We start from the raw sequence: 22,836 nt of genomic DNA, 5'->3' as shown, positions 1-22,836 counted from the left end.
CTCTCTTAACATGGAACATTAGATTTCTTTGGTTCGGTTGATGACGTGCAGAAGCAGGAGTAGTTCAAAGCTCAGTGTTTAACCAGCTCGCCTCCCAAGACATTACAGCCGGTGACCTGTAGCATTCCCCATTTACCAGCTGAAGCCAATAAGGAAGAAGACACTTATGTTAAAGAAGAGAATGTAGGTGGATGTAATTTAAACAAGAAAATGCTAATTATAATTTAAAAACATGTACATCAACAGGGTAAATGGTGTACAGTAGATAATCGATGGATGGATGAATGGAAAGTCTTGAAATGAGAAAATTGGATCATATTCATTTGAACAAAGAACTAAAATTTGCTTCCTCCCTATCTCTCCAGAATGATCAAGATCCAGCCTCAAGAATACAGCTTCATACCCAAAACCTGGATCTTCCCAGCTGAGTACACTCAGTTCCAGAACTACGTCAAAGAACTGCGCAGGAAACGCAAACAGAAGACCTTTATCGTCAAACCTGCCAATGGAGCCATGGGTCACGGGTAGGTCAGAGGGCAGTGCCCAAGAGCAATCACAGCACATCAATAGTATGACTGGAGAGTGAGAGAGTGACTGACGGAGGGGATAGGAAGAAAGAAAGTGAGTCATAGGAGGGTGTTAGGGGTAGAACAAATAAAGGACAAGCACAACAAAACAAGACAATAAAAGGTTTTTGACCCTGACATGGACATCTGTGGAAACATCATGCTGAGAGTGTAGGTGGATCTCAATGATGGACTCATTGTCCTTGATGGTCACAATCTCCATAAATCAGACGGAGGGAGAAAAACACATGAACACACACACACACACACACACACAGACACACACACACAGACACACACACACACACACACACACACACACATATGCATGATCCTTTCCAGTTACCGTAGTTTCTTCCCTGAAGGTTTCTGCATGTGATTATTGGATTCCTTTATGAGGCACCATCAGCAGAGACCAGTCTGACTAGAAAATGGACCAAGGTGGCAGCTGCAGTGTTCTCTGTCTCTCAATATCATCTTGTTATCAAAAGAGGAGGCGGCTGTTGGTCCTGAATTCATATTTCACAATTTAGAACATCTTAGGACAGGATGTCACATTTCTGTCACATTCTTCAATCCTGACTGTGGAAATGTGGAGTATTCAGATAATAAGAAGAAGATCCCTTTGAGCTAGTTTGGTCATCTTGTAAATTAGGCTCCCTGATTTTTGGAGATGTTTCCGGTGCCACTTACTGAGAGAAGACCTCAGATATAAGGCATTAAGCGTTATTTCTCCTTTCCACAAGGAGTTTATGTGAATTGGGAAGCTCGCAGGGAAAATAGAATCTGGTATTCTCTGACCAGAATATGTGATTTAAAAAAGGATGCAAAAATTATTCGAAGAAGTGGTCAAGTGTAACTGTTTTTTACGAAGAATTATATTTATTTAAATGTGAACCCTGATGTGCATGTTCTGAAGAAATACTTTGGAGTGCATTCATCACTGGCACCAATAGGTGGGGATATTGAAGTACAAATGGCTCATCGTGCTTCACCTTTCCCTCTCATTCTCTTTGAATTTGTTTTTTCTGGTATAATGTGAGCATTACTTATAACTCCATGCAGCACTAAGCCCTTATTTATTAAAGAATAAAAGGCTGCAAAGGCTGAATTATTGCAATACATTAAGAATATGAAAGATGATGAGTTTAGCTCAACCACTCAGTGGTGGGCAGCTCACAAGATTAGATTTTTCTCAATTTTTTTTGCATGGTGTGACGCGGCAGGAAATTAAGTTATATCTACCCCCTGTAATTTATTTTTCCGTCGGCCAACCAAATGAAGTTATTGTTTGTGTCTGAAGCGCGGCATGTTATAAGGGAAACTAAATAAAAACGCGTGTGGGGCTTAAAAAGGCGATATTCCCTCCGGTGCCAAATTAAATAGGCAGGGGAGAGTGGGCCGTGATTATCTGACACCCCGGCTCATCAATCATGTCGTCTTCTCCTCAGCAACTCCTCCACGACTAACTAACACTGTTAACCCTGTCCTCATCATTCAGCGTGCTGTCTGCCAGTTAGGAGGGCCCCTCACATCATCGGTCAGGCTCCCATCAAGTTCTTCCTGTTCTTTTGTGTTCAAGAGCCGTGATAAGCAGGCGCTCTTCTTTAATACAGCTGTCTTTTAGCTGGTGGGTGAAAGTGGTGATTGATAAACCCAACATAACAACATCATTACACCAAGGCAGATCTGACAGATGGGAAGGTTTTGTCAGATCTCTGAAAAAGAAGATAGCTGTAACAAGAATTTATTTCATCATAACCTGGAAGATGATACCTGATCCAATCTAGATTCAGACTCTCCGGTTTTTGGAAAATAAAGCCTCTTTAACTGAGTTAACTGAGTAGGTGAATTCTTCCGTTACATAACAACACAGTCTGCGCTGTTCCCACGATGCCTTATGTTCTGGCTGTGATTACAGAAGCCACAGGAACAGAGCAATGTTTGCTCTCTGGTGGCTATGGGCCACAAAATCTCAATACCTCAAAATGTACTTTTGTGAACAATAATGTCTTTGCATCTTGGCAAAAATATTGTGTCCTGTGGTCTGCATGTGTATAGTGGAGCCTTCCTGGTTGAGCATGAAACCAATTTAGCCCAAGTTGGTCTTATTTGTGAGTGTCTGTGATATAGGTCAGTTCCGGGACTTTTACATAGTGGGAGATTGTTTAAGAACGACCCCTCACCCTCTCTGCACACACACAGTAACACTGACACACATATGGATAGAAAGACAAAACTAAACACACACAAAGTTTTGAAAAAATAATTGCCCCTCACCCTCGGTTGCAGAGCCACATGGATGCACCCAAACTAACACAACTCCAACACAGTCCAGTACTGGTCTGCATACTTTAAGGCCTGAGTGTGAGTGACAGGAGACCAAAGCAAATGAATTAGGGTGGAGGTTAGAACGAAGCAAAGTGTCTGCTCCTATTAACCTGCACACGGCTAAAGGACCCGGCTCCAGCATTCGATGCACTGTGCAATTTAGAACGAGCGAAAAAACAAAATAAAATCCCAATGTTCTCCAGATGCTCGCAGAGAATTGCTCGGACAAACCGGCACTTGTTTCGTACCTGTCTGTTTTACGTACGTTTATTTTTCAGCCGTTTTATTTAGAAGGCCAGAGGAACAAAATGTTTGGAACACTCGATGCCCCACAGAGCCAAGCAGCTTGTCCTGCTCATGCTAGACCTCAGGCACGCTGAGCTCACTGATTTACATGTTTTCAGTGAAGGCTCTGCAGCAGTGGTGGTCAGATGAAAACCACCAGGGCACCATGGCTCTGCCCCTTGTACTTCCCAGGGCTAAATGTAATTAATGTAAATGTAAAAAATGATTCCATGCGGTGTGTACACATCTTCTCCTCAGATTGCATCTCCAACTCCTGTAGATTATTACGCTTTATATTCATGATTTTAAAACAGGAGCAGGGGGAATTTAATCTGTGATGTGAAGATTGAACGTATCAACAGTGTAGCCAGATGCGACGTCCCAGAAATACAGCTCTTCTTTTCTAGAGCTTTTCCAGATGACTGTGAAATTAAGTATTGTGTTTAAACCTGTACAACCTGTATACTGTTTGGCCCATTCTTTTTGTGCCTCAGCATATATAAATATAAGACAGTGCCAATGTCATCAGTCATGGTCATGGTCCCCGCTATGCTCCCATCTATCATTTTTTAATTATCTTTTTTGTCTTTACCATGCCATATTTTATTATGCTGCTGACGACACCCCAATTTCCCCCCGAGGATTAATAAAGTTTCTGTCTATCCAGGATCTCGCTTATCCGTAACTGTGAGAAGTTGCCAGCCCAGGAACACTTTATCGTTCAGGAGTACCTGGACAAGCCATTCCTGATGGAGGGTTACAAGTTTGACCTGCGCATCTACATCCTCGTCACGTCCTGCGACCCGCTTCGCATTTTCCTCTACAACGACGGCCTGGTTCGCATGGGCACAGAGAAGTACCATGCACCCAGCGAGGCCAACCTGGTGAGTCACAATCAATGATACTGATCAAAGTAATGATAGTTAGAATTGGCTTAAAGCTGCAGACACAGACTTTGAAGCACTCACAGTTGTAGACATATAACTTGTTACTAATTACAATACATGCATCTTTATCCATGTGGCATCTGTACACAAGAGTGATGCAGGGGGCAGAGTTTTGGGTGGTTATGTTTTCACCCCTATCTGTTTTACCCGATAATGCAAAACTCCTGGTTGGAATACTCCAGTTAACACAATTCATGGACCTCGATGAAAAAAATCCTGGCATATTAAGAGGGCTGATAGCTCCGGGTGTGTGCAATTTGGTGAAGCTTGATTTAATTAAGGAGACTATTGGGCCTTGGCCAAGGTATGCACTCTACTGAGGGCTATTCTAGTCATTATCTGCACCCACCCAAACCATTCCGAGAACCAACCTGCACCACCAGACCCACTAAATTATGCAACATTGTTATGGTTGGACTCCTGTTATTGAACAAGTTATGGTAGTAACATATAAACAAAAGCTATGGCAACCACTTAGGAAAATAATTCATAAGAGAACCACAGATTAGTATTGCAAGCATTACAGTATCTGTGGGTTATTAGTCAGAATCCTTGAAGCACAATTGTTCATGGATTTAAATTAGGGAGTACAATCAGTACCTAGTGTGTGCCCAATCAGGTGAGTCAGACATTGAGTAAAGAAGTAGATTCACAGAGCAATGTATTTGTCATACACTGCCATGAACTGGAGCCATGCAGCGCAACATAATTGAATTAGGCACACAAACAACACAGCTTGATTGCTTTATGTAAACAAAAAACATACTCACGTAATAATGTACACACACACACACACACACACAGACACACACGGAATACTGTATGCACACATGGCCCAGTATAATTGTCGACATACAGATATCTCTAATATCAAGCAACTTTTATCTGCCTTGAGGTTCTGCATCTGCTGAAGCACAGCATGTTGCTGATAATGGGATACACACACTAACACACACACACACACACATGCACGCACACAGACACACAAACACACATACACAGACACACACACTAACACACACACAAACACACACAGGGATAATGAAGACATAGACATGTTGGACTGGATTGTCTTATTCAGTCTGTGACACATGATGGAGTGGATCATGCCATGGAGATGGATGTTCAATCCCACAGAGAGTGGCCCCCCCGCAGCCATCAGCGGCTGGAGTGGCCTGCAGTCACAGTGTTATTACCTTGTAGGCTAAGGGCAAGGATGCATTGTCTTGAGCTCTGAGTGATAGTGTTTAAAGAGAGGGATACACCAGGGTTATATATGATGGGTGGTTATTATCAACCACTCAATAACACATGTTAGCGCATGCTCAGCATCTAGATTTCTCTCGAGAAATACCTCTTGAAGCTGTTGTACTGGCTTTCAAATTGAATACATCTAGAAATTGGTCAAAGACAGTTGCCAACATCTTTATACAAATGTCCAATGTCTTGCATGCATAGTGTGTCCCATCTTTGTGTTTAAGCACAACGTGAACGTCATATCCCAAGTTCAGTATCTATTCAGGATACTTATATTAATCATGTATACGTAGATATGAATATCCAGATTTCCATGTTCCACGTAAACTGAATCCTGAATATGATCAAAACCAGTAATCCTCATAACCAAGAAACTGGTGCGCATGTAAATGTGGTTAATGATTTAAGACCCTCTTTACTCCATTTTGTCTCCACAGAGCCAGCTCTACATGCATCTGACCAACTACTCCGTCAACAAACACAATGAGAACTTTGAGCGGGACGAGACAGTGGACAAAGGAAGCAAGAGGTCCATTAGCTGGTTCACTGAGTTCCTCCGCGCCAACGGCTATGATGTGGCCAAGTTCTGGGGAGACGTCTCTGTACGTGGGTAGTCTACCCAAACAGACACAAACACAGATATACACTACACTGTTGTATTCAGATGAATTGTGGCGGATGTGGACCTCTACACCACCAACGACGATAACAAAACACACCACAAATGCAAACAAGACATTCATACATCCGTTGGTGTAATCTGTGTGTACACGCTTGTATACACATGCTGTTCTTACGGGCCGACACAGCTTTCACACAGCCGACAAATGGACACAGCACACAAGTGAAGCAGCAAATGGTTGATATGAGTTGTTATGACAGTAATTCAGTGAGCGTCAGAGCTGTGTTTAACTCCAGGAAGAGCTCAGTGAAAACCTCATTCCAGGAGGGTGCGCTCACCCTGTCGGGCACCGCTCGGAGCTCATCTCATCCAAGCCCCTTCCTTTTGTTCATTTTCTTTCATCAGCCCTTCTGCTTGTGTCCTTTGCTGCTTGCTATTCTTCTTGACCTTGACTCCTTGTCCCTCTGTCTGAAGTTGTTTCGGTGGTTGCAGTGTGTTTTCCTGTTTGCTCTCATGCTACTTTCATTCATCAGCCTCAGAAGTAAATCTCATTGGTTATCATCCTCGCCACAGGGTGATCTTTCATTTCCCCTCTTCATCAGCTTTTACTTTTCTTTGTGTTCATGTTGAGTGAAGTGGCGCTTGTGGGCTACTGTGGCCAGTGCGTTCCTGTTGCTGTAACATTTCTTCTTCTTTTGAATATTGTGTGATCTCTCGGTGTGCTTCATTTTGTCAAGGCACTAAAGTTTCTATTCATCTAATCCACTTTCGTTTTTTCACCTTCCCATCTTCGTCTCTCATCTTTGTTTCGAGTGGAACACCAAAGCGTCACCTTCTGACTCAGCCACACCGTTGTCCTCTCCTTGTGGTTTCTCACCACTTTTCTTCCTTCTATGCTTTTTCTTCATCCCTTTGGTGTTAGTGCTGTCTGTTCGCAGTCACATGCTGTGCTTTTTTCAACCCTGTATTTAAGCTCCCTGTGCGCTGTCCTCTCCTTATCTTGGTTCCGTACATTTTATTTCTGTAAAGACCGAGCAGGCTGCCCTCACGCTTTCCACCAACGGTCACGGTCAGAGAGTCAGCGAGTTTGTTTTCCATATGATTGTCTGTGGGGAGTAAGGATATCATGTTTATATGTGTTTTTTTTTTTCATGTGGCATAAGTGGCATCTCTTTCATATTGAGGTAATATTGATGTAAAGGATGAGGAAGAGTTTGACCACCAGAGCCACAAGCTTTTTTATGTGGGTATTATATCCTGAGCAGTGCCTGAATACAAACTAGCCACTTACGGGTTTTATATAAACACACACATACTCTATTTCCCTCAAGTATGAAGACATTCCTAATCCTATTTACAATAATGATAAAAAAAAAGCTTTCCTTGACAATTGGAAAGAAAACAGTTTTAGTAAGTTCCACAAAAAAAATACAGTTGGTCCACTTACATGTAGTTAAAGTGATGATACTATAAAATATGAGCACTGCAGTTTGATTTATCAAGTCTAGTGATATTTGGTGGGTACTCTGTAACAAAGGTTACTTTTTTAAGGCCACTTGAAAAACAACATTTAGTTGTCCTACAATTTCCTCCAGTGAGTAGAGAATGACCAACACTTGACAATTTTTAAAACATTGTACACATTTGAGGAAAGACAATTATGTGTTATACCTCTTCACCTGTCTCAACTTTGGAGTTACTTTACTTAATCCTTTCTGGAGTTCAAAAATCTTTTTCGAAAGATCAGTTGATCCAAAAAAACTTGGTTTGTAGAAGACCTCATTAACCACGGGCACATCCTAATTATCGAGCTGTTATTTGGTATCTTCTGGTATCTCCAGTGTGCTCATGTAGCCAGAGAAGAGACTCTATTAAAACATGTGTAAAAAAAGAATTATGTATGCTCAGAAAACATCAAAAATAACACACAACCATATGCTAATGAGATAAACACATATTTTAAAACAATACGAGCTCACAAAACACAAGCTTACATGCAACAACTTGCACAGTACTAGGCAGTGGCCTGTACTCGGAGCTCAGGATACACACAGCAGCCAATGCTTGCTGGGACTTGAGGCATAAATGGTGGTAGTGGGAGCAGGTGTTTGTGCTGGGCAGCCTGTGGGTCAGACGGTTGGATGGATAGATGGATGGAGGTGTGTGAGTGACAGAAAGATAGAAAAGGAAGCGGGGGTGCAGCTTATCAGGCTAGGGCCAGACCACCGTGCCCCTCTCCTGCACCCAGCAGTCAGACTGGACGTGGCAAACTGCAGGCCAGCAGCACTGCGTGGGGCCTAACTGGTGAGGGGGAGCTTTGTACAGTGTGTGTGTGTGTGTGTGTGTGTGTGTCACCAGAGAGAGCATGTTTACCCCACATACACAGTGGGAGTAGACAGGCAGGTAGCAGCCAGTAAACATACGTGCAAGCACACACATGCTCGTAGGTTGAGTGCTGCACAGATGAACCACCACCAGCAGTGTTGGTGAGAGTGTGTGGTTGAAATTGGTGTGTGTGTGTGTGTGTTTGTGGCTCAGTGCCGGTAACACTGTGTTTCTCCTTCTTTATACAAGGGAGAATTAAACATTAAAGACAGATGGGAGCTCTACCTCTGTGGATCACGTCTGTAGCTTACAGGTCTAATATGTAGCATGGTTGCTACATTGATTTGAATTCTACATCTAAAGGTTTGAATATTTGTCTGCAGACCTAATAACAGCATCATTTTCAGTTTTACCTCTAATCAGCTTCAAAATTGATGCTTTTTAAGGTATATAAATAGAAAAGTGGGATATTTATGATCTATTTGTCAGCCTGGCTTTGGTGACTCTCACTCTCTTTGTGTGTTTGTGTGTGTGTCCTGCCAGGAGCTGGTGGTTAAAACATTAATAGTGTCTGAACCCCACGTGCTGCATGCCTACCGCATGTGTCGCCCCGGCCAGCCACCAGGGAGCGACAGCGTCTGCTTTGAGGTCCTCGGCTTTGACATCATCCTGGACCGCAAACTCAAACCCTGGCTACTGGAGGTAAGAACACAAGCCTGCATGAATGTGTGTGTTGCATGAAATGATGGAAATGTATTTCTAATTCTTGTCCTGTAATTTAAATTGCTTTTTTATTTTTTATATAAATTATTTTTGGGTATAAGTTTCATTTATTCATTCAGGATTTTTTTAATTTTAAATTTAATTGTCATTCTTTTTATGTATTATACTAAATTCAAACCTAATGTTTTTAATTTTTAACACAATGAAAAATAATTAAAATAGAGGACACGTCTTATTCCTGTGATTAATTACATTTTATTCATGGGTGTGTATGACGATGTTATGTAGTCTGGGAGAATAGAGCTGAAGTCTGTTGAATCTCACCCGTAAAGTGACAGCAGCGTCTACACTGAAGTAGTGTGGCATCAGCAGGAGGGAGGGAGTCATTGCCACACACTGACAGAAAGCATAAACACACACACTGATTTTGCTTACACACTTGTATCCCTGTTGCAGAGAAACACCCACACATACAAACACCCACACGGTCTCTAGTATGTATTTCTGCACCTCTGAACACGACCAGAGACACATTCCCATGTTAAATGATAGGAAGGTACACAACCACTAACATGTTTGCGTGAACATTCACACACTCAAACACCCTCACCCATACTTATGGAAATCCATGCATAAGCAGCATCAGAAGATAAACCAAGACAAACACTCCTCCTCCTCATACACACACACACGCGCTCTCTAACACATGCAAACATATATATACGTTCTCGGTATGAAAATATAGGTCGGGATGGCAGGTTGACTAACAAGACTCCCGCCCCTCATTCTTTAAGCGTCAGTATCTCGAGTGTCAGTCATCCGGCTGGGGGGGGGGGGGGGGTTGGATTCGAGTTCCTACTCCACTCCAGGTTTTCTGTCGCACCGCTCTGATGTCAGCCAGTCAGTTAAAGTGTGACCTAAATCTTTTAACCCAAAGTGGCTGTACACCCCCCCAACAGACCCACACACAACCCCTCCGCCCCCTTCTCACAAATTGACTCAAGGATGGGAAAGGCCTCTGGGATAATTGTTTGTTTTTCTGCCATCATGCCAACCCAAAATAAATCTTGCGATTTCCAAAAGTCTGTGATTTGAAGGAGAGAAAAAAGAAAGAAAGGAGTGACACGTGATAGTCTGTTGTTGTTTTTTCCGAAGAGTCACCATGGAATTAGGGTGATATAATTACTCTATTTGACTCCTTTTGTGTGGTTGAACAGTTGAAAGGATGTACAAGAGAGAGCAAAAGTGGTGTTCCTTTTGACTGCCGGTGCACTGTGCCAGTGTGTGTGCATTGTGTGTGTGTGTGTGTGTGTGTGTGTGTGTGTGTGTGTGTGTGAAAATGTGTATGAGACATGGCAAACAGCCGTGAATGCAGTTGTTCCACTTCACTGGTAATGATCCCCCCTGTGCTACTAGCAGCTCTCTATAACTCTCATCAATTAACATCCTACACACAGACACACACACACACACACACACACACACCCACAGATCCCTGCTTCTCTTTCACGCAACATTTACAGCAGCAATCATTTATTTCCAAAATTCGACTGATTAGTCAGGGGAGAGTTACAAGCAGAGAGACCCCTTCTCCAATCCCCGCTGTCAAGCCTGAACATGACTTTATTAGCACATTTCAGCCCGACAACGTTCATCCCCATTCAGCCTGCATGCATCATGAAGCGCAGCCCGTGGCCTGGTTGCCACAAACGGTACCCCATAGCAAGCCCTCAGGTCCAGATTTAATATTTCAGCAGATCCCGTTTCAACATTCTGTGTTAAATTGAATCTATTTCAACCCATTTCACCATTTTGTATTTCTGCCCCCCCCCCCCCCCGCGAGTTTCCAAACAGTAAAGAATTGTGTCAGGAATTGAAACGCAGTCTTGGTTTTTACAGGTTTGTTTTGAATTTTGCGGACACCTCTCAGGTTTCCTTATTGGTGTCACTGTGAATTACGTGCGCCACGCCTCGTTGAGGCTTTAGCCAGACGGCTGTTCCGACAATGTCTTCCTCTTTCACTCTTTAAAACGTCAAAGCTGCTTGTCGGACATGCAAACTCGCAGCCAGGAAATGAAAGTTCAACCTGTGTAAACTCAAAGCCAGTTGGGTACCTGAAAGCCACATGGTATCAGATGTAGGAAACTGTCACTTGACATTAGTCCTGCCCTTTGTGTTTTTGTTTTTGTCTGTTGTTTTTCATGTGCGTGTGTGTGCAGTAGGCTGGGGAAGGAAAAGGAATATGATTGTCGGTCACGTCCTCCATTATTCCGCCATAACATTACCACTATTTGTTTTATTTGTTTTATTTCGGTGGAGGTATTCAAAATATTACAACTGAAAACTCCCGTGATTAGAGGACACGTTTGCCTCTGTGCAAGACTCGATACAGCGGCTCTTTGTGAGCAAAGGAGCGCAAAAAGCGAGACATCGTTGAAAATATACTGATAACAGATACAGATACTCAAGAGGAACAACCCACAGACAAGCCCACACCTGCTAAATAGCTTGTTGCAGGGTTGAAAACAGAGAAGGCGAGAGAGGTACTTCTCAAACCAAGGCCAGACTTTAAACAGGCGCTTTGTGCTCCGAGCGGGTGAAGAAAGACGAGAAGAGAAGAGGAGGGAGACAGGCCTTTCTATTGATCCTTATCTTAATTCTGCAGGGTTTTCAACACAAGTTTTACCCCCTTTTGACATTCAAAACATACAGTAGGCGCACACACAGCCACACACACACACACACACACTCAAATGGCTCAAATGGCTCAAATGGCGTAACCGGAGACATTACTTTCATTAAACCGGCCCAGACAGCATCTGTGTCTCGTATAGAAAAGGCGTTACATTCAGCCGTGATCTTCACAGACACACACTTAAGTGCACACACATACACAAGTACAAAGTACACATTCATACAAACACACACACGCAGTTTCCTTGTACTTCCAGACTGGGGTTTGAATTGTGAGTGCCAAGGTTTTTTGCTTTGAGGGCTACATTGAGGGTTTTCTTTGTCTTTAAAAAATACAAAATTGAACAGATGCAAAAGAAAAATCCAAAGGAAAACGGGATTCGTGCAGAAATGCACATATATTCCCTTAAGTGCAGGAACTGCCTCGTGACATTCTCATTAATTATGCCAAAATGTGGTGCTGTCTCAAAATTGTGGTGCGTGGGTCAAAGAGAACAGCAGGCGTCTCCAAATCCAGTGTGAGTAGAGGAGTGTATTTACTCAATGGTGAATATACAGTAGTAATGGGACAACATTACCACCCAAGCACCACCCTCCTCGGTGAGGTTTATCCAAGGCCCATGGGCTTTAAGCCAGCATGACAAATAAAATCAAATGGATGGAGGAGAACGGAAATAACAGTTTTGTGTGTAATGGGCGATGAAAGAAAAACATATAGTCAAATGTATTTCTTCAAAAGTTCCAGCCTTTACATCTAAAATCTAACAAATAGAACTGCTTTTCATGACGGACAAGGATCAATGATCTGGCCCCAGACTGATTATAATCTCTGACTCAATTAGTTTAAATCCCTTTATCTTTTCCTTTTTTTACATTTGTTTCCCAACATGCACCAGAAAAAAGCCAACTGGTCGACTCTGACTAAGAACACACAAGTTATGGTATAGAGCACGAATAATTAGAAACCTGCCTGGTCTTTGCAAAGTGCTTTCTGTAGTACCGGACCCTGTTAACACACACATGCACTATGAGAGGTACCGCACACTGATGATACCGTTTCTATGTCATATGCATGTGTGTGTCTGTGTGTACTCATTTTTGTTAGCACTTTATAACCTTTTCATGCTAACACTGACCTTGTCAGGACCAGTGGACCTCATGGGGAATATGCCTGGTTCTAATGAGGCTAATTGTCATTTCTGAGGTCTTGGTTAAGGGTAAGCTGTGAATTGTGGTTAGGTTAAGGTTAGGCTTAGTCATGAGTTAGTCATGTTTAAGGATAGGAATACAGTTATGTCAATGAAAAGACCTATAAAGGCTAATTGCGCAAAACTGTGTGTGTGTGTGTGTCTGTGTGTGTGTGTGTGTGTGTGTGTATGCGTGTATGTGCGTGTGCGTGTGTGGGTGACCATTCCTACCTGCCTACCATCAAACCCCAGCCCACAGCCCATCTTTTTTTTCAGTCAAAGAAGGAGCGAGGAAAATAAGCAAGGGATGAAAACAACTTTTCAGAAAGATGCAGAAATAAAAGAGAGGCAGATGAACCTCCTTCAGGAAAGGTTGTGCAGAGTGATTGGCAGCTAATGAGCCGGGCATGGTTAGGTCAGCTGTGGCACAGGTTTGTTATGTCTCAGTGTTTGTGTATGTGTGTGTTTGTGTGTGAATGGGCATTCCAACAACAGACCAACAGAGCTGCAGATGGACCGCTCCCCCCAAGGGCAGTGATTCTCCAGCCCTCTCCTCCCTCCTCTCACCCCTTCCTGCAACTTTCCTCTCTTCCAGCACTCTGTCCCCAATTGTTTCAAGATGAGTTTGGTTTGCCTGTCCATCCCTCAGAGCCAACATAATCCAGACTTCCTTTTCTTTTCAGTTCAAGTTTGTGCGTGTGTGTGTGTGTCTGCGCATGTGTTTGTGTATGTGTGTTAGTGGGGAGTATCTGCGCTGGCAAGAGTAAACAGATGCCACGATACACACAGATTTCCTGTGTGGAATAAACACCGTCTTGACATTATGTAAGCTTTCAAATTGAAATTCTATTTCATCTGTGCACAGCGAGATGAAAATGTTATGTCCTTAAAGCTAAATTTAAAGCATAACAGTTTTCCCTGGGAGTTTTTTGAAGCCGGATTTAGAGGTTATACTGCCTTTCAGATATTTCCTCAGGAAATCTGAGGAGAAGTGTTTTCTAACCCCTGCCTACATCAGCAGAGTCGAACATTATTGTGTATTCTGGGTGATTAAGGGGGAATTTACTTGCTACCTGTGCTCTCCAAATAATTTTCATCCCCTCATGATTGAATCTTCTTGGGAGAAAAATGATAGAGGAGAATACATTCAGTTTGATTTACTCAATTATCTTCCAGAGTCTCTCTTGCCCTCTTCCACCTTTCATTCTCCTTTTTTGTCTTTGATTAATCCTTTGTACTTAGTGGGATTCATTCTTATTTAAATATCTGTGGATCTCATCGTCCTTTAGCCCTGTTTTTTTTCCTTCCAAACCCTAGGTGGCAGTAGTTACCTGCAAGCTACTTTGGCTTATAAGAGGTTTATTAAAGAATAATTAGAATGATGTATGGGACTGTCTATCTCCATCCACATCCATTTTCCCCCAACATGACTATTTCATGGAATAAGTATCAAATTAGGAGTGCACAGGCCTCATATGTGGGCCAGTTGAAAACACACCCCAACATTTAGTCATTTATCATCAGGCAGGCATAGCAGACTGTGTGTGTGTGTGTGTGTGTGCACGCATATGATTGAAAGGAATGATACATATTGTATGTTTATGAGTGACATATGGAACTCCAGTGTGTAAGAGAAGAACATGAATATTCTTTGATATTTAGGACCGACCGTAGGCATATTTTATTCATTTATCTTGGATTTTTTTTAAATACCACAGTGGGAATTACACTGTTTAAGTTTTTGTGCACCTAAAATGCACATTTTGCTTTTGTGGCTGTGTCTCATTATATCTTTGTGAGTCCTCGAAGAAAGAACAAAAAGGAAACACAACACTCCCTGCACCCTGCCGGCCATTCAGTCAGGCAGGTCAGGTTGACTGGTGGCTGAGCTAAGCGTTGCCTTGCTCACTCCCAGGACCTCCACCAGGAGCTCAGCATGCCCAGCTAGAGTTTCCCCGTGTCCGACTGGACCACTAAAAACGCCACAAAAAGAACAAAACAGTGATTGATAAGACGGTTGAAACAAGAGAGCGACTTAACCGGGTGGCCAGCTGTCTGTCTTTCTGTCGCTCATGCTCTCCCTCGCTCCCTCTCCCTCTCCCACTCCGCCATTGTGCGGCAACAAACACTCCATTCTGACAGCGGTTGAACTGTGCCGATACCCTCGAGTGTGCAGGGCAGAATGGGAGGCTTGTCAAAGCAGTGGTTGTTTACACTCCAGAAATAATAAGAGGGGGGTCGTTTTTCTGAACCGATTAATCACAAGCTGCCCCTACGCTTGTTTGACGACTATTCCAGCACACAGAATAGATGTCGATGGGGGGAAGCAATTTGTTGCGGAAAGAAACCAGCTGATTGGTGTTGATCCATCGCTGTTGCTATGTTATCAGGGTTGGTGTGACACCAACAGAGGCCACACGCGCAGGCTGTTTGATGCCCACAACACTCAACAATCATTGGAAGGAGATTTTCTTCACTGAGTACATTCTTAATAGAAATGATACCAATGGTTTGTTAGACTGAGTCGAAACAGAGTAACGGTCATGTCATGGTATCAAGTGACCCTGAGGAGAATTTCCCACTTGGAAAGAATAAATACATAGATAAATAGGTTAAATAATGAAAACAATATTAACTAGAACGGCACTCAGAAGAGCACATACCTCAGCCTTTTCCTCTTCGATTCTAACAAGCCTTACAGCAAGCAAACATGAAACAACATTTAAATCCAGATTTGTATTTGTATCCAAACCAAATTGCAATCAATTTCTCTGATCTATAAAATCACGATCTTTGAATTATTCCCTGACAAATCGGGCAAAAAAAAATGCCATATCTCGCAAAGTTTAAGAAAATATGAATTCCTGGATCACCCTATTTGTTTGGCCCATGTCCAATCCTTCCACCAAATTTCGTGGAAATGTTTGTTCCACAAGAAAGCAATGTAAAATGTGCTCGTTAAACTTCTGGCCCTTTGTTCTTTTGGAGCTTCAGTAAAGATCAGGAAAAAGACAATCCTGACCAAATGGATATCGCACCATCACAAGCTGTATTTTACTTGAGTCTTTACAAATAAAGGCAAGTTACTTATTCATTTCAGTTACACACGTCCAGGTGCAGACAATAAAATGTCATCATGTCTTTTACAGTGTGTGAATGGTTTACAGTTCACCCTCTGATCTTTATAAATTTAATGAGATGATCAGATGAGGATCAACTTATCCTTTGAAAAATTACACACTGATATGTTCCGTTCCTTTATGTTCAATCTGCTGTGTGAGCTACTGTGATTTGAGCTACATTAATGAGATGCTGATGCTGAACTGAAGCAAAGCACGAGTAAAAAGGAGTTTCTAATCTTTTCATCTGACGCTTTTATTGAATGCGTCTTGGCGCAACGAAGGGCTCCTTTAAGACCATGCCAGAGTCACTTAAGGAAATCAGAGCGGGGGATTTGGGAGCCTGCAGGGGTTCATTAGGACCATACTGGTCCAACTTCCTGCCAGGGGAGGACACGGCAAACACAGAAAACTCGGAAAGAGAAACGAATAAGAGAGGTAACAACCGCAGAATGACGGCCAGTAAGCGGAGGAGGGGGATGAGTGACCAGACAGAAAATGGGGTGAGAGACAGCGAGAAACCGAGTGGGAAGAGAAAGTAACCAGGAGGAGAGCTGAGAGTTGAAGGAGAGAGACGAAAGAGTGAGGGAGAGCAAAGCGAGAGAGTGAGCGCTGTGGTGCCGGTCTACCCAGTGACAGCTCGACACCGCAAATCAAAATAAGAAATGAAGTCAAGTAATGAGACCTCCTTCGCCAGGATCCCTGCCAGTCTGGCTGTTACCTATAGGCTGCAGCACGCTGAAGCCACACTCTCTTCATTGTGGCTGTCATATCAAGGAGTGCTCTAAATGAAAACAGACCTCTTTCCTCCTTTTCTTTTGAAGTGTCTTTTATTCCTAGGTAGGGCACTGTTGGTCGAAGTGGAGCTCTGTCCTTCCCAGCACACAGAGGGACGTATTGTAGACTTCATTCTATTGAGTCAGAGAGTTGGATAGGCTCTCTGTTCCTTTTTTACCCTCTTTGCGCTGGAAGACATTCATCACCTACCCCGTCCTTCTGATAAATGGTTGCTGTGTAGAAAAACGCACATGTGGGTGCAGGCTCACAAAGGCACATCCGTAGATTTCATGTTGGTGTGGGTCGAGCAGCTCGGTATTTGTGGAGCTATCGCCTGAATTCGTAGAAAAAGGGTGCACAACAGGCCCAGAGAAGGTTATACTGATAGTACATTATCTACTGTACAGAGCTGCAGCCCAAGGTCAGTTTGACAAGGTTGCTCCTTTTTCCACCGATGCCCTTCCTCGGATGGACACATGCACTTCAACATGAAAGCTTGTACAATCTGTATTGTACATAAATGTTCATATTTTAAGGTGAATTGCTGATTGACAGTTTGGGATTAGCATTTTTACTGCTGCCTACGGTATAATCCAAATGAACATTCGTTCATTATTTACAGCTCTTTATTGTGTCTACCTGCCCCCCAAGCTGACAACACAGTCAATGATCTGGTTCTCTTGGTTCCTGGTATCCTGGTTTTCATGTGAGCTTCTAAGAGCCCCCCCCCCCCCCCCCCCCGGGCATGAGATGCTTAGGATTTTGTCGCTCAATTTCAGCCCAAAAAAAATCTTTCGGTGATCCGATGTCACACACCAATCAGTTACCTCATTGGTCTCCCTCAGCATTCGGTATCCTCGTTCCTTATTGGCAGCTCCTACGATGCACACTCAAACCCCTGATTGGCTCAGTGCTGCTCTACTATCAAAATCCCAATTTGTGATTGGCTGTTGTGCTGCATTGATGAACTCCACTGTATCCAACTGCTTTTTTTCGAAAGGAAGATACGAACAAGAGTGTTTCTGACACAAATACTCACTCTGACTGCAGATTAAGGCGACTGAGAGGCAGGAAATTGCAGCTACACTTCCAAAACTGTTACTTCCATCCATAAGTCAGTTTTTTGGGGCATTTGGCTTTAGTCTGAGTTCACTAACCAATGGATGTGGAAACATATAAAATGAATAAAGCCAACATTTGAATCTGGTGACCTTTTGGCCCCAACAAAGCAAACTGCAATTGGAGTACCTACAGATGGAGATATATAGGGTCATATTAAATTGCCAAAAAATGACTAAAGCTGCTTTCAGACAGGTAAACACATTTTCCTGGAGAGGCTGCATGGGAGAATGCACATATTTCAGAACTTTTTGTGCCAGCCCACCTAGTAAAATGTCTGAGTGAGCTCCTGTGACAATGGAGTGGGAAAAATAATCTAAAAACACACAGCGAGTGAGTGGGCTTGTAGATGAATAGAATATATATCTCAGACGTGAACTTAAACATAAATAAACATTACAAATGAGTCAGTAGTTTCTTCTCAGCTGAATTTTACTGGAATTAATGTCTGAAAACAGTTTAAGTTAATAGCTGCTTTTCAGGCCAATATAAATTTCTAATCAAATATCTTTGGTTATCTTAATCTTGATGCCCTTGTACACCGTTTTCATTAGTTTCTTCTTCAGAGTATTTAGAATGAACATGCACAGCATCTCGGTGAAACAATCTGTTATCCAGTTCTTTTAAATGGCCCCAATGAGGTTTTCTGACCATTGCCTGAACCTTGCTCATGGGTTAGATTCAGTTTAATGATCCAAAGAACTTGTTTCAATACAATGTTCTCTTTCTTCCTTCATTCAGTGTCCTCACATGTACTAACTTATTCTCACACAAACAACACACCATTATGAAAGCCATTACTATTAAAGCTAATACTAATCCAAAGATTTGAAAACGAGCCACTCATACTGTTGTTCCACATAAAAAAAGGTGGTTTGAGCGTTTGAACAATGTTAGGAGGATACATGACTTGTCTCGACAATCAAGGTTTATCAACCCGAGCCAGCATTTCGTTCGGCATCTGTTGCGTAGTCATTTTAAATTAACCCCATGGGATGAGACCATTCCAGTCACAGTTGCCAGTTCATTCACCCTCCCGCTGCACTCCTCTCTCTTTTTCTGGTTCTTTTGTTGTCTCACATAATCTCTTTCTCACCTTGGGAGACAGACGGTGGGGGACGTAACAAAGAGTAAAGGGGAAGAATTGATTTATTGTGTCAGGTATAATCACTGACATCTGAATACCTTGCACTGGTGCTGGAAAGGGTTCAGTTAAGAAAAGGTAACCTGTTCTTGAATCTTTCCCCAGGGTGACACCGGCTTTTGTACCTCAAATCACAGGTTGCTTATACTGTTCCTGATTGTATATGACAGCTCGGAGCTGAGTGGTGGTAATTTCCTGATGCGCACAAAGAGATTGTCACTGGCACCGGCAGAGACGGGTGTTGCATTGTGTAGCTGTGGCGGGCAAACGTAGGTTACAGAGTCATGGACCGCTTGCTGTGGCCGGGTCGCTTCTCTCGTGACAGTGACCTACACAAGCTGTTCCCGTGTGCTCATTCATACTCACATCATGGACTCCTCTTCAGGCACATGCATTCACACATCAGTGTCAGACAGGATTTATGGCCAGGCAAAGGCTAACAGTTCCAAAACGCCCCTCAACGGGGAGAAAAAGCCTTTCCGTCTTTCCTCCACCATCTCTCCTTTCATGTGTGAACAGATCGCTCTTTTAAAAAAGATGCCCTCGATTCACTCCTGTATTTGCATAGCATTTCTGTCTGCTGAGTTGAAAAAAGAAAAAAGAACCATAAAGATGAAGTTGAACCCCTCCAAGAATATTCTTTGAATCTCTCTCTCCTCTCCGACAGATCAATCGAGCGCCGAGCTTCGGGACCGATCAGAAGATTGATTACGACGTGAAGAAAGGGGTGCTGCTCAATGCTCTCAAACTCCTCAACATTCGGTACTGTTCTCCGGGGTCTCACACACACTCACACTCACACACAGACACACACACACACACACAGACAGACAGACAGACACATGAATCGTATTAAGTTTCATGCAGGCAACAATCTCATCAAACCTTCTTTTATAAGACTCTTGCTTTACTTGGAAACCTAAAACTTTATATGGACTATATATTTTGTACAGCACAGTTCAGTCTGTATTTTGTTTTGGTTTTAGATCGATGACACAATTGTGACATTAGCTTGAAACTAACAGGAGGTTTGAGCTTTAGACCACCCCCCCCCCCCCAAAAAAAACACAACACGTCTGTCTGACTGTACAACTGTCTGTCGGTGTGCTGTAGTGGATAAGAAGACATATAATGGCCAAGGCAAAAAGCTATGGCTCTATTGTGTGCTTTGTTCACCCTTCACTGAGATGCGCTGTGTGTGTGTGTGTGTGTGTCTGTTCTCTTTATGTATGCTACCTTATGCTATCTGTGATATTGAGTCAGCATTGTTTACACTGATCTGTATATTTATATAAGCGTCCTCTGTTGGTCTTTTTACTTTGCGTTGTGGGCGATTTGTTTGTCTGTTTAGGTTACGCACACTGTCATTCTCGCCGTATAACGTGTTCCTTGTCCGTGTAGTGTGTGTTTGTGTGTGTTTTCGCTGGAATGCTTTTCTGTCCCCTGGCTACAGTGAGTCCGTCCGCTGATTGATCGTCGTACACCAGACCTCTGGATAGCTGCTCTCTTTTTCTCTTTTTCTCTCCCTGTGCTTGTCCTCCTCTTACTGCTCTAAATATAGTCTCAACTCTTCTAGCCGCACACATACACAACCCCCCCACAAACACACAATGGATCAATTACATGCAGCCCCATACATCTAGCTTGGCCAAATGTGGTGCGTGGTGCAGCCATCCCACATAAAAACCTGCTCCATCCTCCTGCCTGGCCTCAGTCGGCACAAACAAATCTCTTATCAGAATGATTTGTTTGGGGGCTGATGTTTGCCGTGTTCCCACAGATTAAAAGGGGAGATTTGATTATTTCATGACAAATAAATCGTAGGAGGCCTTGAAAGGCGGCAGGGAGCTTTTTCCACCGGACAAACTGCGTATGTTCACGCTGGAGTGAATGAAGGCTTTGTTCTACCTCACTCACTTCTTCCTTATATAGTAATGGCTTTGCTTTCCGAACGGGAGGGGCAGGCAGTATGCAGAGGGAGGGGCCGCTCTCAACTCAGTTTGCAGTGCCCGACTGTATCAACATGGGATCAATTCAGACCCGGCCGGGCATGGACATTGATAAACCTCAGACCCCCAACGGCACTCAATATCCAATTTAAAGGGCCAGTGATTGACTGAAATGAATTGGCCTTTCTCCAGACTGCAGTGGCCCACTTGTTCAGGATCAGCTGTCTGGTCCTGTGTGCCCCTTCTCCATCTTTATCTTTGTACTGTTGCATGTTATGTGAAAGGGATTCCTTTGTTCCACCACAATGTGATGATCTAAAGGCAAATTCAGGTCAGTCTGTTTGTTAGGGATGAGACCTGCACACTGCCGAGCTTCATCATACTATAGTTTGACAGAATTCTTAAATATTCTTTAAAAATATTTATCTGTGGATGGTTTGTTCTTTACTGAGCAGGGTTTAGTGCTTCGAGATCCTGCAAGACGTTCTGCATGCAGAAGAATCTGACAGAAACAGAGCAGAAGATGTGAAGTTTTATTTTTGAAAAAGGGAGAAGTTGAAGAAGATCTGATGTAATAGTTTTTTTGCTGTGATCCCAGACCGTGTGTCTTTTAACTATGCATTGTGTTGACTCTTCTTACTCTTTGTTTGTCAAGGGCCAGTGATAAGAAGCGTAACCTGGCCCAGCAAAAGGCAGAAGCTCAGAGACGGCTCTACGGACACGGCTCCATGAAGAAGCTCTCCGCTGCTTCTTCAGACTGGGAGAAACAACGTCACACACTTGAGAGAAGGAGAGAAGAACTGGTAATACACAAAGAAAATAGTTGGTTTAAAAGTGATTATTCACATGGGAAGTTAGTGAGAAATTCTTCTTCATGTTTATACTGTTACAGTTCATAAATTCCGTCTGCTGGCTGCTGACCAACTGCAGCGGAGCATCTGGCACTTCTGGTGTTTTAGTTATCATAATATTTCTAATAAAGCATATTAGAGAATGTTACAGCCTGCTTTTAACACTTGACCAAGCTAAAAGAAAAAACTACTCATTGAATGGTTTCATAAGGAGAAAAATGTATGCTGGTTTATGGCTAGACATTCTTTTTTTAGTTTTATAGCAGTCATGCCTCTGGTCATTTCCACCACCAATGTGACTCCTTCAAGGTATTTTACCATCAACAATTATCCCTCATCACAACTCATTTTGTCCATTACTTGTTCAATAGCCGTTTCCCTTATAGCTGAGTTTGCCACCTTGAGACCGTCAGAGGCAGGTGATCCTCAGAGATGTGTTTAGAGATACTATACAAGACATTGATTTAACATATCAATCACTCTACCAAAAAAAAATCAAAGAGTTTAAAGTATTTCCTGAGAAGTGAAACAAGATGAGCTAAAGTGAGAAGAAAAGCCAGAGCAGAAAGTCGGTAACTCTCACTCCTACGTCAAAAGAGTCAAAGTCTATTTTAGACAAACATACCATTTAATTATTTTCTTTTTGAAATGAAGGACTCGGGGAGCATTTCTCATCTGTATGAGGAAAAGTTGCAGCTACGCGTGCTTTACGTCTCTTGATTAGCCTTTTGATCAGCCCCAGAGATAATCAGCGCGAATAAGAAAAGATGGATTGGCTGCATTTGAAGAAGGGTACTACCTCATGTTCGAGTGCTGTTATGGATGAAGTGCGAGACTCGGTTCAGGTCTATCGAATGACACTGAAGTGGCAGTGGTGGAGTTCTCCCCTCCTTTCTGCTTTCAGACAAACTAGCCGACTGAGCTCCATAATTATTCTTTA

General features: G+C 42.9%; 1 protein-coding gene across 4 annotated transcripts in view; it reads left to right on the top strand.

Annotated features, from left to right (window-relative positions):
* The window catches only part of ttll7 (tubulin tyrosine ligase-like family, member 7), a 68,680-nt gene that overhangs the window by 12,425 nt on the left and 33,419 nt on the right, over positions 1-22,836 (top strand). For all 4 annotated transcript variants that reach the window (XM_062396142.1, XM_062396141.1, XM_062396140.1 and 1 more), the window contains exons 6-11: positions 366-524; positions 3,850-4,066; positions 5,824-5,988; positions 8,877-9,035; positions 19,764-19,858; positions 21,701-21,848. In XM_062396142.1, coding sequence (XP_062252126.1) covers positions 366-524; positions 3,850-4,066; positions 5,824-5,988; positions 8,877-9,035; positions 19,764-19,858; positions 21,701-21,848 — 943 coding nt within the window. The remainder of the gene's footprint in view (positions 1-365; positions 525-3,849; positions 4,067-5,823; positions 5,989-8,876; positions 9,036-19,763; positions 19,859-21,700; positions 21,849-22,836) is intronic.

This window comes from Platichthys flesus, chromosome 9 (genome assembly GCF_949316205.1).
Source record: "Platichthys flesus chromosome 9, fPlaFle2.1, whole genome shotgun sequence".
In the NCBI taxonomy this organism is placed as follows: domain Eukaryota; kingdom Metazoa; phylum Chordata; class Actinopteri; order Pleuronectiformes; family Pleuronectidae; genus Platichthys; species Platichthys flesus.
This window is presented reverse-complemented; position numbering and strand designations above follow the sequence as displayed.